This window comes from Ischnura elegans, chromosome 6, assembly GCF_921293095.1.
Source record: "Ischnura elegans chromosome 6, ioIscEleg1.1, whole genome shotgun sequence".
Lineage (NCBI taxonomy): Eukaryota > Metazoa > Arthropoda > Insecta > Odonata > Coenagrionidae > Ischnura > Ischnura elegans.
The window spans coordinates 112187703-112201116 of NC_060251.1; the positions used below are offsets into that span (position 1 = coordinate 112187703).

General features: G+C 36.5%; 1 protein-coding gene across 2 annotated transcripts in view; it reads left to right on the forward strand.

Annotated features, from left to right (window-relative positions):
• LOC124161507 (netrin receptor UNC5B) overlaps positions 1 to 12338 on the forward strand; it is a 794019-nt gene extending 781681 nt beyond the window's left edge. For both annotated transcript variants that reach the window (XM_046537844.1, XM_046537846.1), the window contains 6 exons: positions 1815 to 2132; positions 4712 to 4861; positions 5539 to 5799; positions 6803 to 6924; positions 7910 to 8011; positions 10804 to 12338. In XM_046537844.1, coding sequence (XP_046393800.1) covers positions 1815 to 2132; positions 4712 to 4861; positions 5539 to 5799; positions 6803 to 6924; positions 7910 to 8011; positions 10804 to 10999 — 1149 coding nt within the window. In that variant the 3' untranslated portion in view covers positions 11000 to 12338. The remainder of the gene's footprint in view (positions 1 to 1814; positions 2133 to 4711; positions 4862 to 5538; positions 5800 to 6802; positions 6925 to 7909; positions 8012 to 10803) is intronic.
• The last annotated feature ends 1076 nt before the right edge of the window (positions 12339 to 13414 follow it).

The following is a 13414-nucleotide window of genomic DNA, read 5'->3' on the forward strand; positions in this document are numbered from 1 at the left end:
TTCAACGGCAGTCAATCATTTTTTGTAATTTCTCTACAGTAGGAATGGAAAAATTAATCCTGTTGTTCCACATGTTAAAAGATTTTATGACTCTACATACTCACCCCAGACTACCATTGGAAATTGATGGATGATGAAAGAAAATGTCATAATCCACCGTCTCAACAAGCCAAAGATTGCTTTGATGCAGCTCTAGGGTCAATGAGGTGATATACTGAGGCCCAAACTCACAACTCTTTGAAAGAATTCAGAATATGAATGGGAAAGATAAGCTAAAATTTAAAAAAATCTTCCCTATGAACTCATTCTTTCATAAGTTTTAAATAAGGAAATGTGAAATTTTTTCTATCTTTCATGAGTTGATGTTGCCATCAGATTTCTCTTCATGTATTTCTTCAGTGAGAGCCCTTCATTGAGGAAATGAATTGCTAACAATAGTTTAAATAGCAGAAATCCATGAGAGGTCCTAGTACAAGGCGAAGGAGTAATGGAGAAGCAGTAGGACACTTGCTCATGACTTTATCAACTCATCTGGGAAAGGCTGGCGATTTTTTCATTTCAAATATCTCGAGAAGTGGGCTTTGGATAAAAATTGTAAACCCACAAATACAGAATCTGTGGAAAGCTTGAAATTGATTTAGATTACTTTTACATGATAACCTATGCAATGTAATTTACCTGTGGATGTTGCTCTACAACCAAACTGGTCATGTCAGTGCATAGTAAATTAAATTCCATATGCAATTGCAGAGTTTAGTTTTTTGATGCCACTCAATGAATTTCAATGCTTACCTGAATATATTTCTCACTGTATCTGGTGGAATCCACCATTTTTGAGCTGGAAGTTTTTATTCAATTTGTTTTTTTTTACATTCTACTAAATTTCATTCGCAGTAGTATCCAATGCAAGAATTAATAAGTATTTCTTTATTCTGACCTTAACACATTTGCTGCAGCGTGAGCCAGTGATGGGTCTCATTATGGTACTATTCCATGCGTAAAGGCAAATTTATAATTTTTCTTTAGATTACGGCAGTCGCCATTTTAGGAAATGAGTGGTTAGTTACAAAAAAACTAGGTGTCTATGTACTATTCATAGTAACGTATGTGGTATGACAAGAAGTTAAGTGTAATCCTCCGGGGGAGGGTCATGCTGTCCTGGACCAAACTCGTTTTAACACAAGGGTAGAGTTCTTCATTCGGTGGCATTTTTTGTTTAATCATAGTGTCCTCAGATCTTGAGATTTTCTTGTCCCGAACTAGCTGTTTCATCTTTGCCTAGATTTATATTACCTGATATATACCTGATAACTAATCCCAAGCAGCATCATACATCATTTATATATGTAAAAGATACCAATTTTATATCAATACTATCAATTAACTACATAAGTATCATGTTTACCATTAAAATTTGATCTGTGAAATCACAACTAATTTAGAAAAAGTGGGTTACACTCTTGCCAAACTGGGTGATGCAATCTGAAATGGCAGGTGATTGAAGAAAACCTGTCACCATGCTATTTTGTGTGAAATGCTTACATTCAATATGTTATAAGACCCCAATAGGTGCTTAGAAGTTCTTCCATTGACAAGTAGATGTCATGCAGGCATCTTTTACTCTTCTTTTTATTTTTATTGCCCTTCAGTAGCCGCCAGTAGCCCATTTCATCTTATTTGCCCAGTTAAAGGGTTAAAGTCCTTGCTCAAACCAGTTTCAGTGTAGAGGAAATTATTTAGTGCATTTGTGTGTAGGAATCAATGCTGAATTTCATGTCATCCTTAATGTTTACACAAATTATTCTCAATTTAAGAAATTGGCCACCCTGGGAGAAGAGACAATAAACACTCCAGTGTTTACTCAGCTGGAGGTTGGTGGTTTGGCATATTTGGTGACGGACTGCCCGGCCAGATATGTGCTTGCTGGCGAGACGCTGCCAGCCATTGGGCTGCACCCACCATTGGCACCCATGTCCAATGGCAACAATGTTCAACAAGTGCAAGAAGGCAAAGGAGGTGGGCGAAATGCAGTCAAGAGGCTGCGTCTTGCGGCGTTTGCCTCTGTACCTCTGCAGCCACCTGAAACCAACATCCGAGTGTATGTTTTGGAAGACACCAAAGCTTCACTGCAGGTATGCATGTGCGCCAGGCTAAGTAGCCTCTAATTTCTATCAATCTATCAATGACATACTACTTTCAAAGTCAGATCCAGAATATGTACTTACAAACACAGTTTTTTTGCCGATGCTTAGCAACACAACTTTCTTTATGCAAAAAGGCTCTTCAAGACTAATACTTTTTTATTGCTGAATGCATCTCATTTTGGGTGCTCATTATATTCAGAAAATTATTATATTTTTGGTAAATACAATTATTTTAGTACATAATCCAGATATATCACCAGTCTTGGTTATTGCCTCTGTGAAATGATATAAGCAGGAAACATTTAGTGTGAGCCAGCTTGAGTAATGATGGCGTTAAATGGGCCAAAATAGGAAGGTTTTGCCAAAAAAAATTTGAGTGCTTCAGGATCATATTTTCATGATAACAGGTCAAAATTCATCTGATGATAGCAAGTTTTGGAGATGTCAAGTTGCATGTTGAAAAACCAATATTTTTACTGAGGATCAAATGAAGAATCGATTGTGGTTTTTTTCTTCTTTGCATACCTATGTGTCAACTTAATATAGAAGAAACAACTCCAAATCTGCCTAAATCGTTGATATTTTTTTCTGAAAATGTTATAAATAGACTTTTAAATCATTGATAACTGAATTTATATTAGGGAATGTTGTTAGTGGAAAATTTACCAGGAAATGATAGAGGAACTCCCTGTTTTGGTAAATATAGTTAGCTAATGAATCATGTACAGGACCAGAATTAACCACAGGTATAAATATTTGGTATAACGTATTTATTTGTTCCTATAGTGCCTTAATCAAGCATTTAAATTATTATTTTATGTGATGACATCAAATAATAATTAAAATAATCTTTTGGATGTTAGCATTCCCTGTTTGAGAAATTACTGACAGCAACTACGTCATGAACAATAGCAAAATTAAGAGTACCTGTAATCTTAAGTGTGAAGTGATTATCTTATTCAAAGGGAACTTTGTTGTGTATTGTGATTTATGAGGTCTATCCAGAAAGTAAAAGATGTTTTGAAATAAAAAAATAATCAAAGCGAAAATAATAATTTTTATCATATACATTTTGAAGCTAAACCCTTTGGTTTTTTTTTACCAAAATAGCCATTTGAATAAAGGCAAGTATCATGAAATGGTACATACAAGCTTTTCAATACCCTCTCTGGAGAAATCTACCGCCTGCAAGTTAAACCATTGGTTTAGGAACACTGGCATGCAGTACATCGTCAGTGTCAAACCATTGTGTAGTGAGCTACATCTTCATTTCTGGGAGCAAGTGGTAATGCTGGTGGTCCCTCAGTACCAAATCCGGGCTGTACGGCATATGATTGAAAACCTCCCATCCAAAACCATCCAAGAGGTCTTGGATTTGATTGGCCATGTGTGGACAAGCGTTGTCATGGAGAAACAAAACTTTCTTCTGGAGTCTTCCCGTTGCTTATTTTTTATCATGCGTATTAATTTTCTGAGTGATTATTTTTAACCATAGGTATCACCAATCTGGCGATAACTTTCAATTGTGATTGTTTGCCTAAAAAAATGTTATCACTGGGGATGGTCAGATCGGATACCTCAGATCCAAATATCCACGGATATTCCCCTTCATCGGATTCTTCGGATCCAAATTTGCTGTAGGCATCGGATCTAGATCAGAAATTTTAAATTTATGCTTCAGTGAATGCAGTGTCCCATTTGAGGGAGTGGAAAGAGATACGATCCTACCTTTGCATGCGCTGTTGCACTGCGATGCTTGTCCTACTCATTACCAATTTTGTTTAGAAGCTCTCGTAGGGGTTATGCAACAGAATTTCAGCCGTGGAAATTTTCAGTTGCAAAATCCATCTCACCACAACTGAATCTTTTGTGGGTGAAACACAAGTCAGTATGCGATGAGAAAGTGACAATTTGGGGGAAATTTACGTGAGAAATATTAAAGTTCAATAAATGGTTAATCCGAAGATTGAAAACTATTTTCATTTCCAAACGCGAGTGTAACAGTTAAGATCCTGAGCGTGTAAATATATTATATCATTTTAGAAAAATTACTTAAAACTATTGATTTTTAATCATTAAAAATATTAAAATGTGTACGTAAATCTAAAAAGCATTCCTTTGATTGTATGCACTCAGAATATACTTGAATAATTACTTCGTTTCATAGCAGAAATTTGAAAATGCATTCGAATCGGAAAATATCTGAAGATCTGGCTACGAAAATCATGGACCTGATCTGGATCTGGGTCTGAAAAAAATCCTGGATCCGTCCATCCCAAGCTGGCAAGATTTTCAATTGCAGCGCTTATTTTAACATTCCATTGTTTACAAAGTACAGTAGGCATGATGTGCAAGACACCCCAGCTGGTTGCATACGGAGCATAGGAACGAACTGATGCTGAGATAGCTGCGCTAGTCCCGCCCACTACCTCGCCATGACAAAGCATCTGTTGCTTTGCCTACAGCCATCTTATTACAGATTTGAGAGTTTAATTTTAATTGTACCTAATTTCATTTATTCAGTAGTTTTCCCATCACTCATTACAATCAATGTGTTTGTTCCACAGGGAGTGATTGTAATGGAGAAGAGGCTGGGTGGCGTTCTCCTCGACAGAGCGCGCTCCATGTCTTTTGAGGATGGCGCGGGCAGCTTGTGCATCAGCATGGAAGAGGTGGGAGGACGTGGGTGGAAGAGCAAGCCGCAAGCTGATTTTCAGGTTTGTTCAAAACACTCTCCAAGGAATGAGTCCTCAATACTATTTCAATCCTTCAATATTATTTTAAACACTCAACTTCATATTTGCTCCTTTGATTTTACCTTATCCTGTCTTTACTTTGTCTAATTTTACCATATATATATATGTGTAGAGATAACTTTCATTTTCTATTCACTACAGAATGATTGGTACTTCTATCTTTTTCAAAGAATTTTATGATGGCTTGTTTCTACACCCTGTATTATTTGTGAGTCTGACTCAAAAATGATACAGTACATTGAAACTAGTTGTTATTAAATTCTTTAAAAGTGTTAAATTGCAAACATTCTGTGGTACATGGTGAAAAAGTTCCATCACATGGTGCCTGTAGCTATCATAATAACTTTGTAATATTCCACAAAGCTCTTTAACCCAAAGTTGCCCAACAGTTTTGAGTGCTCACTGCACTATTAGGTAAAGTAACTCTGGAAGAATCAAAAGAAAGGATTTAACAGATGGAATTACCCTAGATAATGGTGCTATGTGTGCCAAAACTCTTTCAATTAATACCTATTACCCTGGAATATTACTGAGTTATGATTGCTCCCATTATTACGTAACTGTTTCTTTGTGAGTATCCATTCGTAAGTGGCTGCCACAGTAACCTGGAGTGTTTTTTTGTTCTCTGCCCCACGCAGGAGATTCCATTTGGGCATGTTTGGGGCTCCACACACAACCACCTCCATTGTTCCTTTGCGCTGGAGAGGCAGGAGGAGAGTGCTGGGATGGGACCGTTCGGATCGGCCCCGTCCACGGCCGCCCCCTCTCCCGTGGGCCTCAACCCGTCTCCCTCCCTCAGCGGAAACAGGCTTTCTTTACTGATCGTTGCTCAGCAGAGGTGTGGGGCCCGACTGACCCTTCGGATCTCCACCGACCTCAAGCCTGCTCTCTCGACAACGGTAAGAACTAGTCAATGTTGAATTGTGCTTCTCGAGCATGGTTTTTTCCATATTAAATGCTAAAACTCAATGCCAAACATTTAGTATACAAAACCAGCCTGTTGATACAGGTGACACATAAAATAACTATGGAACTATGTCAACAATAGATGATAAATGGTACTAATGGCAGCAATTAATAAATGGTGTATGATAAAATCTGTTAATAGCATATCTATTAATTTGAATAATTGCTTTTTAAACTGTGGATGCCCATTTAAAAATGCAACCGTTCCTTCGGAACTTAAAGAAATTGTTCTAAGGTTTTCCATTTAGTCAAGTTTTCCTTGTCTGACATTTCTATACATGAATCACTCATTACATTTTGTCCTACAATGCCATCCTCTGCTAAGTTCCTAATTTAATCATATGTACTAATATCTAGAGTGCTGCCCAGTTCTTCTACTGAATCTCTAAGTGATATATACTGCTCATCTTCCTAATCACTGAAATTCTTATGCTGTGGCCACATAGAATCTTCCCACCTTGCAACCTCAATGTAATTACATATAAGCGCTAGACTTTGCAGTGCTGTCATGTCCTAATCATTGGGACATTCTTTTACTCCAAAACAAAATTCCCTCCCATTGCTCAGTAACATTTGTTTCCTTTAATTTACTATCTTTTTATTAAGGGGAGAAAAATCTTTCAGGTGCCAAAAATTAATTTTTTTCCAAAAATGTTTGTTGTGAAGGTATTTGCTGTATATGGGGTGAAAATTCATGGGAAATGCTAATGCTAATCAAGCTAATGGGAATAAACTCAGGGCCATAATATAGTTTTGGCTATTTCAAGGTGTTTTATTTTACAGTGATTTGTTGTAAAGAGGTTTGACTGTATCTTCAAATCAATTGTTGATGTTTGCAGATTTCACAATGCTTACATCGTTGCAGAAAATGGCTTGCAAAGGTGTAAATACTGGCATTCTCAAAAGTATGAACTGAATATCTCTGATTTTTCCCAGGCGAGTCAATCCTCTGGAACCACTCCAGTGTCGCCTCTCACTCCGAGAACTCCAAAAGCATCAGCCATTGTTGTTGCAAATAATGGAAGCGTGTCCACTGCCACATTAGAGCCAGGCTTCAGGTGAGAACAATTTTAGCAGGTCTTTCTCGTGAAATAAATGTTATTAAATCTTGGATTTGAAACCTCATTTTGTGGTGACACATGGTAGCTAAGGCTGTCATGATATTAAATACTTTTTTATGGATATTGAAATTCTTCTTTGCAAACATTAATAAAAAGGAGGATTTTTAATCCTCCTTTTTTCTAATGCATATCTAGTATTTTCATCATCTTTCACAAAAGAAAAATATGAATGCTTGTTTGTATTATTTGATGAGAAAATACTATGGTATGAAATCTTCTGTAATAAGTCATTTTACTCTTTAATTTATAATAACTATTAAAGATATTTTATGTTTGGTACCATTGAAGGCAGTTTTACATGAAACCTTTTAAGAATCACCTCAGCCTGTTTTCTTGTAACATTAAAAAATATTCCATTTATAACTAGGCCTTTTATTCTACCTAAAGATCATATTCTCACATTCCCTCTGTCACCCTCTGTTACACTCTTCCTTCTAACATGGTTTTTAGCATCCCCTAGCCGCTTAGTACTGGCTTCCTTCATTGAATTTCTGTCTGTCTCCATCGATTGAATTTGTTTATTGAATCCTTGTTTAAGAAAATCATATTTTTCATTTCAATTACTTATCTTTGTCAGCTTTTTAAATCTTTGGACCTGTACATTTGGTTAATAACCAAGTGACTTGTTTATGCAGTAATTTACCCATATTTTTTCCTATTTACTGCCAGCTTTTTAGGCAATATGTTGAACTCACATTCAGATATGTACAGTAATGATCTTAGTCATGGATTCCCTACAAAATGCTCCAGATTTTCAAGTTTTCTCTGTAGCAAAAGTAATTGTCTTTCATAAAAAAGTCAGCGGTAGCAAGTAAGAAGGAAAGAGGGGAACTGTGTTGAAAGATATTGATACCAAAATACCTACAATATGTACCTACTATAAATGGCAGTGAAAATTTAATTTCTGAATGCTTTATTAAAGGTTGGAAAAAAGCCTCAAACGTCAGCTGTGTCAGTGTTTAGACCCCCCAAACAGCAGAGGAAACGACTGGAGATTGTTGGCACAGAGGCTCGGGGTTGATAGGTGAGTTTATATTTACTTGTACCATCTTCTATTTTGGACGAAGAGAAATCAGGGGGTGGTGAAATTAAAAAGAGTAGCATAACAATACTATGTTGCATGTTGCATCTACACCTTTTCCTCGTCCTCTGCTTTTCCCATTGTGATGAGATTTTCTTGCTTATCTTCCTACCCTTCTGTTAACGATTACATATATATTTTAAATAATTCAGTTGTTTAGAGGGTTTCAATTGTAAATCATCTTGATGTGTTATTTAACCAACAATTAACCATGCTCATTTTGACACGGTCAACTTGATACCACGTAAAATCTAGGTGCACTCTGTGGAGCAGTAGTGGACATAGAAAAACTTGAGGGGGGGGGGGCACAAAAGATATCTTGAGCTACCTTTACTTTCATGGTAGTAAAAACATAATAAACAAACATACGAAGTTTAAGAAAGTTTTATTCAAACTTATTGTACACACATACCAGAAAATGCCATCTTACGATGTAAAAAGTTACAAATGTGGTTCTGCAAGTGTGGGTTGCCCACCCCCATATGTATTCACCACTGCTGTGAAGATGAGACATTTAAAAACCATTTTGCTCCTCTTCAATTATTGAACATTCACTCTGTGCACAATGAACACCGTAATCAATGAATCTTTTAATGTCTCATTGCTTTGGTAAACAGTGACAATATCAAAAGCTTCTTTTGGAAAGGAGTATTTCCTTACAAGCTCAGAATCAAAACCTTATCAAAACCAATGTCAAAGTTTTAATTGTAATTGTATCTAAAACAATACATCAATATGGCTTGCTATAAGTCAGAATAAACTGCCTAAAATGGTCCATTCACTGGTCACTGACATAGAATCCTATAGTGCACATCCCCTCCTCACTAAGTACTCGCTTCTTTCTCCTTTGTATATCATCTATAAGCTGCCTCTCCTCACCATTTGTCTCCAGCACTTTGTGGTTCCTCCTCTTCTACATCCACTTCACCTTCTCCATTCTTCTCCATGTCTGCATCTTGAATGCCTCCAGTTTCCTTGTCCGTCTTCCTAAGTATCCACTCTTGAATAATCTTTCCTTTAAACTCTTAGATATTCATCCTCTTATCAGCTCTGTCCTATAAAATATTGCCTGCTTTTCTTCATTGCTGCGAATAACTCAAGTATGTAGTAGGTGTCGGATCAAAAACCAGTAAAATTCAGGTTCCTTTAATTTTCAAACTCTCTCTCAGTCAACAATTAAATGAAATCAGTGACTGAGCCCATTTTCCCCAATCGTCACTTTTCCTTATATTTTGGGGCCCTCGATGGCAGTGCCAAGTAACTTCCCCATCTCCCTTACTCAGAGCATCTCTTGCGTCTATGACTTGTACAGAAACGAATAGAGAAAACTCATTCGTTCCCTTATTTATTATAAACGTAAATGAACACTCCTTGCAGTTAAAGGATTGCCTTTATCTAATGTGGTCTGCCTTCTTTTCCAAGTCACAGATACTTGGTTATTTGTTGACTAATGCTTTCTTATCATATCCTGATTGCTATTTTAAGCTGCAGGAGTTCAAACCTTTCTGAAAATAAATAATTTGGGGGTTCGGTCTTAAGTGAAGCCATCTAACCTTTACTACATACCTCATAGTGATGCACCTCAAATATGCTCCATTGGAAATACTGCTATGCCTCCAGCTTTATTGCGATTGTTCCATTTTTCCGGTGAATTTATGCATGTTGGTCTTTGAAGCCATTGACATATTCAAGCTGTGCAACTTATGCTGCAGTTGTACCTGCATTACCCTTCGTAAGAATGTGAAATGGATGATTTAAGCATTTATTTGCTTAGGTACATCATTTTGAGTATTCTCAGTCTGTCAAATTACGTTTGTGCTTCAATGCTGTCGTCTACCATGACGTAGAGTGTAGGTCTTAATTGCTAGTTTGGCTTATGCATGGCTTTGAGTAATGGATTTCCATTTCAAGAAATTTTGCATGCTTGCAATTGAAATTGAACTGGATGCAAATGCAAAGCATCATGATGTCATATTTCACCAAGTGGACAGGGAACAAGATGGATATTTTTGAGGAAGATCTCCCTTTATTGCACCTTTGTAGTACCTGCATGCTGATGCTAGGACATGTTGCAACCCCATTTCAGCTCCGCTTTATAGAGAAAAAAGTTTTTTGCATGGAATGCGTTTATTTTATGTGCATGAGGGAAGAATTGTGGCATGGTGTGTATAGTTTGTGGTTGCTGACCTAAGGATACTGGTTTCAAAACCAGGTGAAGCCTTCAGACCACCCTGCACCCAAATATCTTTGAGTTGCATTTGGTATCCAAGGGAAAGTAACTCAGTGCATGAAATCCTGACATTTACGGCTTTTAGCATAAGATGGTATGCTCCTTAGTGTGAGCCTATCCTAACTAACCTTTTGGTTGAAGCACTAAGAAAGAAATGCATTATGTATATGGAAACAAACGTGGTGGGGGTTTAGAGGATGTCAAACCACCCCAAAATGCTTGGAAAATACTTGTTAGTCCTCTTCAAATTAACTTCCCAAAATATTTTTCTCTCTTTGCAAATTGTTCTGAGATGTAATATTGTCTGAACAATATAGAATGATTCAATAATGGACCTTAGAAGTCTTGAATGTTGGTCTCATGTTGTATGAGTAATCAAATAGAATTATTGATTCCTTGCATGAGGAGGAAAGCTTTAAAAAGGAAGCAAATCAACATCTCTCACATTTTGACATATTTTCATGGATTTAAGGCTCATAAAACTTCATCTTCTGCTAAAATGCAGGTACATAAACTACTTTGCCACAAAGGGCAGCCCCACTGAGCACATTCTTGACTTGTGGGAAGCACGAGGCATTCAAGAACAGCCAGCCCAGCAGCCCATTCATCAGCTGCTCTCGGTGCTTCGGGCGATGGGACGGCCAGATGCAGCGGCACTGCTCGAGAGGAGCTCCACGTCCAGCAGTGGACCTTGGATTTGAATGAGGAACTAAAGCTTTTCTTTTGAAATATCCTCGGTTCAAAATTGAACAATAGGTGCTGGAAAAAAGTTTTACCTTACTGCCATTACCATTGAGTGGACATTTATGGACCTTTACCAATGAACAATCGTGTGGCATTGGCATTAATGGTGAAGGTATAGAATGTGATCTTGTGAAACGTGGTGCACGTCAGGATTATGCTCTGATTGTACTCAGCAATCCTGTGTGACATTGTACAGTTATTAAGAGGACAGAGAGTGGTTTGCAAGGCTAGTGTGCGTTTAAAAGAGTCTTGCAGAAAGTGGTTTGTGTTTTGCAAAATGAACTAGGCTTTGGCGAGAATGCAAAGCACAGATATGTTTTGTATTCTGACATTAGAGTACAAACAGAGACGAATTTCTTTACTTGAAATGTTTTTGTGAAAGCTGTTATTTTTTATGGCTCAGAGGAAAAAAGTGTGGATAGGTTGATACGAAAGGTTTGTTGTTGAAATTAAGCACAGCTTCATAGATTCTGAAGATGGAGAAAATTGAAGATATAGATTAATCTTAAAAGTTTTTATATGAATATATGTATGCGATAGATTGGTGTTCTTTGATTTGTTTAATACAGAGTTCTAATGACATTGTTTTCCTGCTTACTGCAGTAGAATTGAGGGAGTGAAATGAGAAAGAATTATAGGTGAAGTGAAGTACCACTTAATGGACATTGCCATTATTTTGTAAAATATTGTTTTAATTTTTGCACGCAGTGATGACAAAGTATTTAATAGCTTACCTGAAAACGTTTTACAAACATGCTGAACAGATTAGACTTATCAGTGATGAATGGCAACCGTAGTGATGTCATTAATCATGTGTTGTACTTGTATAAAGAGTTACTCATTACTGAATTTAATTCTTATTCTCTTTATTTTTCCAAATTTGGTAGATTTTTTTTAAAGTCAATGACCATCATACCAGCTATATTTCCAATTTCTTATTAGTGCCACATGTTGAAATGTGATTGGCGGCCTTGGTTTGACGATGTCTTTCATGAAATATGAGAATAGGTTTTATAGGAACTGATGGAAGAAATTAAAAAAAAAATTGGCACCTGTGCTATGAAGCATGATGTATATTATAAAATCCTTTGATGGGTAAAACGATTTACTCACCAAATACAAACAACCATAATGGGATTTCTACTAGAAAGTGATTATTACCTGAATGGAGAATAAGTCTTATTGTGGAGAAAACCTTCAATATTGAAATAGATTTTGGAAATCATTATAACCAAGTTGAGTTGTTTTGTAACCCTTTCATGATTGTGAAATATATAGTTGAAAACAAATAATGTGGATGCTGCTTTTTATTACTATCACATGAATTGTTGGATAGTGAGAATGATTAAATATTTGATAGGTAGTTGAATAATTTTTCACCTATCTTCCATGGAAAACCATAATTTCTAGTTATTCATATGATATCAAAGTAAGATGGCATTAAAAAAAATATTGAAAAAGTTATGTCCTGACCATGATATCGGAATACTTAAGTAATTTTTAAGCATTTTATACCCCAAAAATATTTCTATCAGTTGATGACTGCTTTGTCCAATGTCTGCTTTCACCGACACTTAAAAATTGCGTGTTTCGCCTGAGGTGTTCAGTTGTGAAAATTTGGCTTTTGGGGAGTGTCGGGATTTATTGATCCAAAAACATTTTGAGATCATCAATTTTAATTTACAAAAACATCATTAATGAGTTCTAATTTTGGTAATGATGATAATGATTTACAAACAATAATTTTCTTCAGAATTGTACAAAATCCAAACTTTTAAATAGGACACATCAAAGCAATTTAATTTCCATAGTTTCATAGATGATTTCTTGATTGTTTAGAAATAATTAGCAACTTTGCCCACAAAAACATGCATATAAATACTTTGATGACCTTACAGCATACAAGTAGAAGCATTGATCGATGTACCTATCTCATCTAAAAGCTGCCTCTTTTCACCCACCATATCCAGCACTTTCTTGTTACTCCTCCTCTTCGTCCTCTTCACCTCCTCCGTTCTTCTCCACACACACAACTTGAACACCTGCACCCTCTCATTCTCCATCCTAACTGTCCACTCTTCCATACCTTAAAGTACTACACTCCAGATCAGACTCTTCAATAACCTTTTCTTTAAACTCTGACATAAAGATCCTCTCATAAGATCCTTCTTTTTCATAAATGCCTCCTTTGCTGACTCAGTTCTCTTCCTAATATCATTACCACTGTATTGGTATCCCTCTAATGTGCTGTCCAAATTGTTGAACTGCTCTACCGGCTCAAGTTTCTCAAGATTTTGCCCTCCAACTTTTACCTTGAGTCTCACAATCCTTGCTTGTGATGCTTTACAAAACTGCATAGCTTTGATTATCTT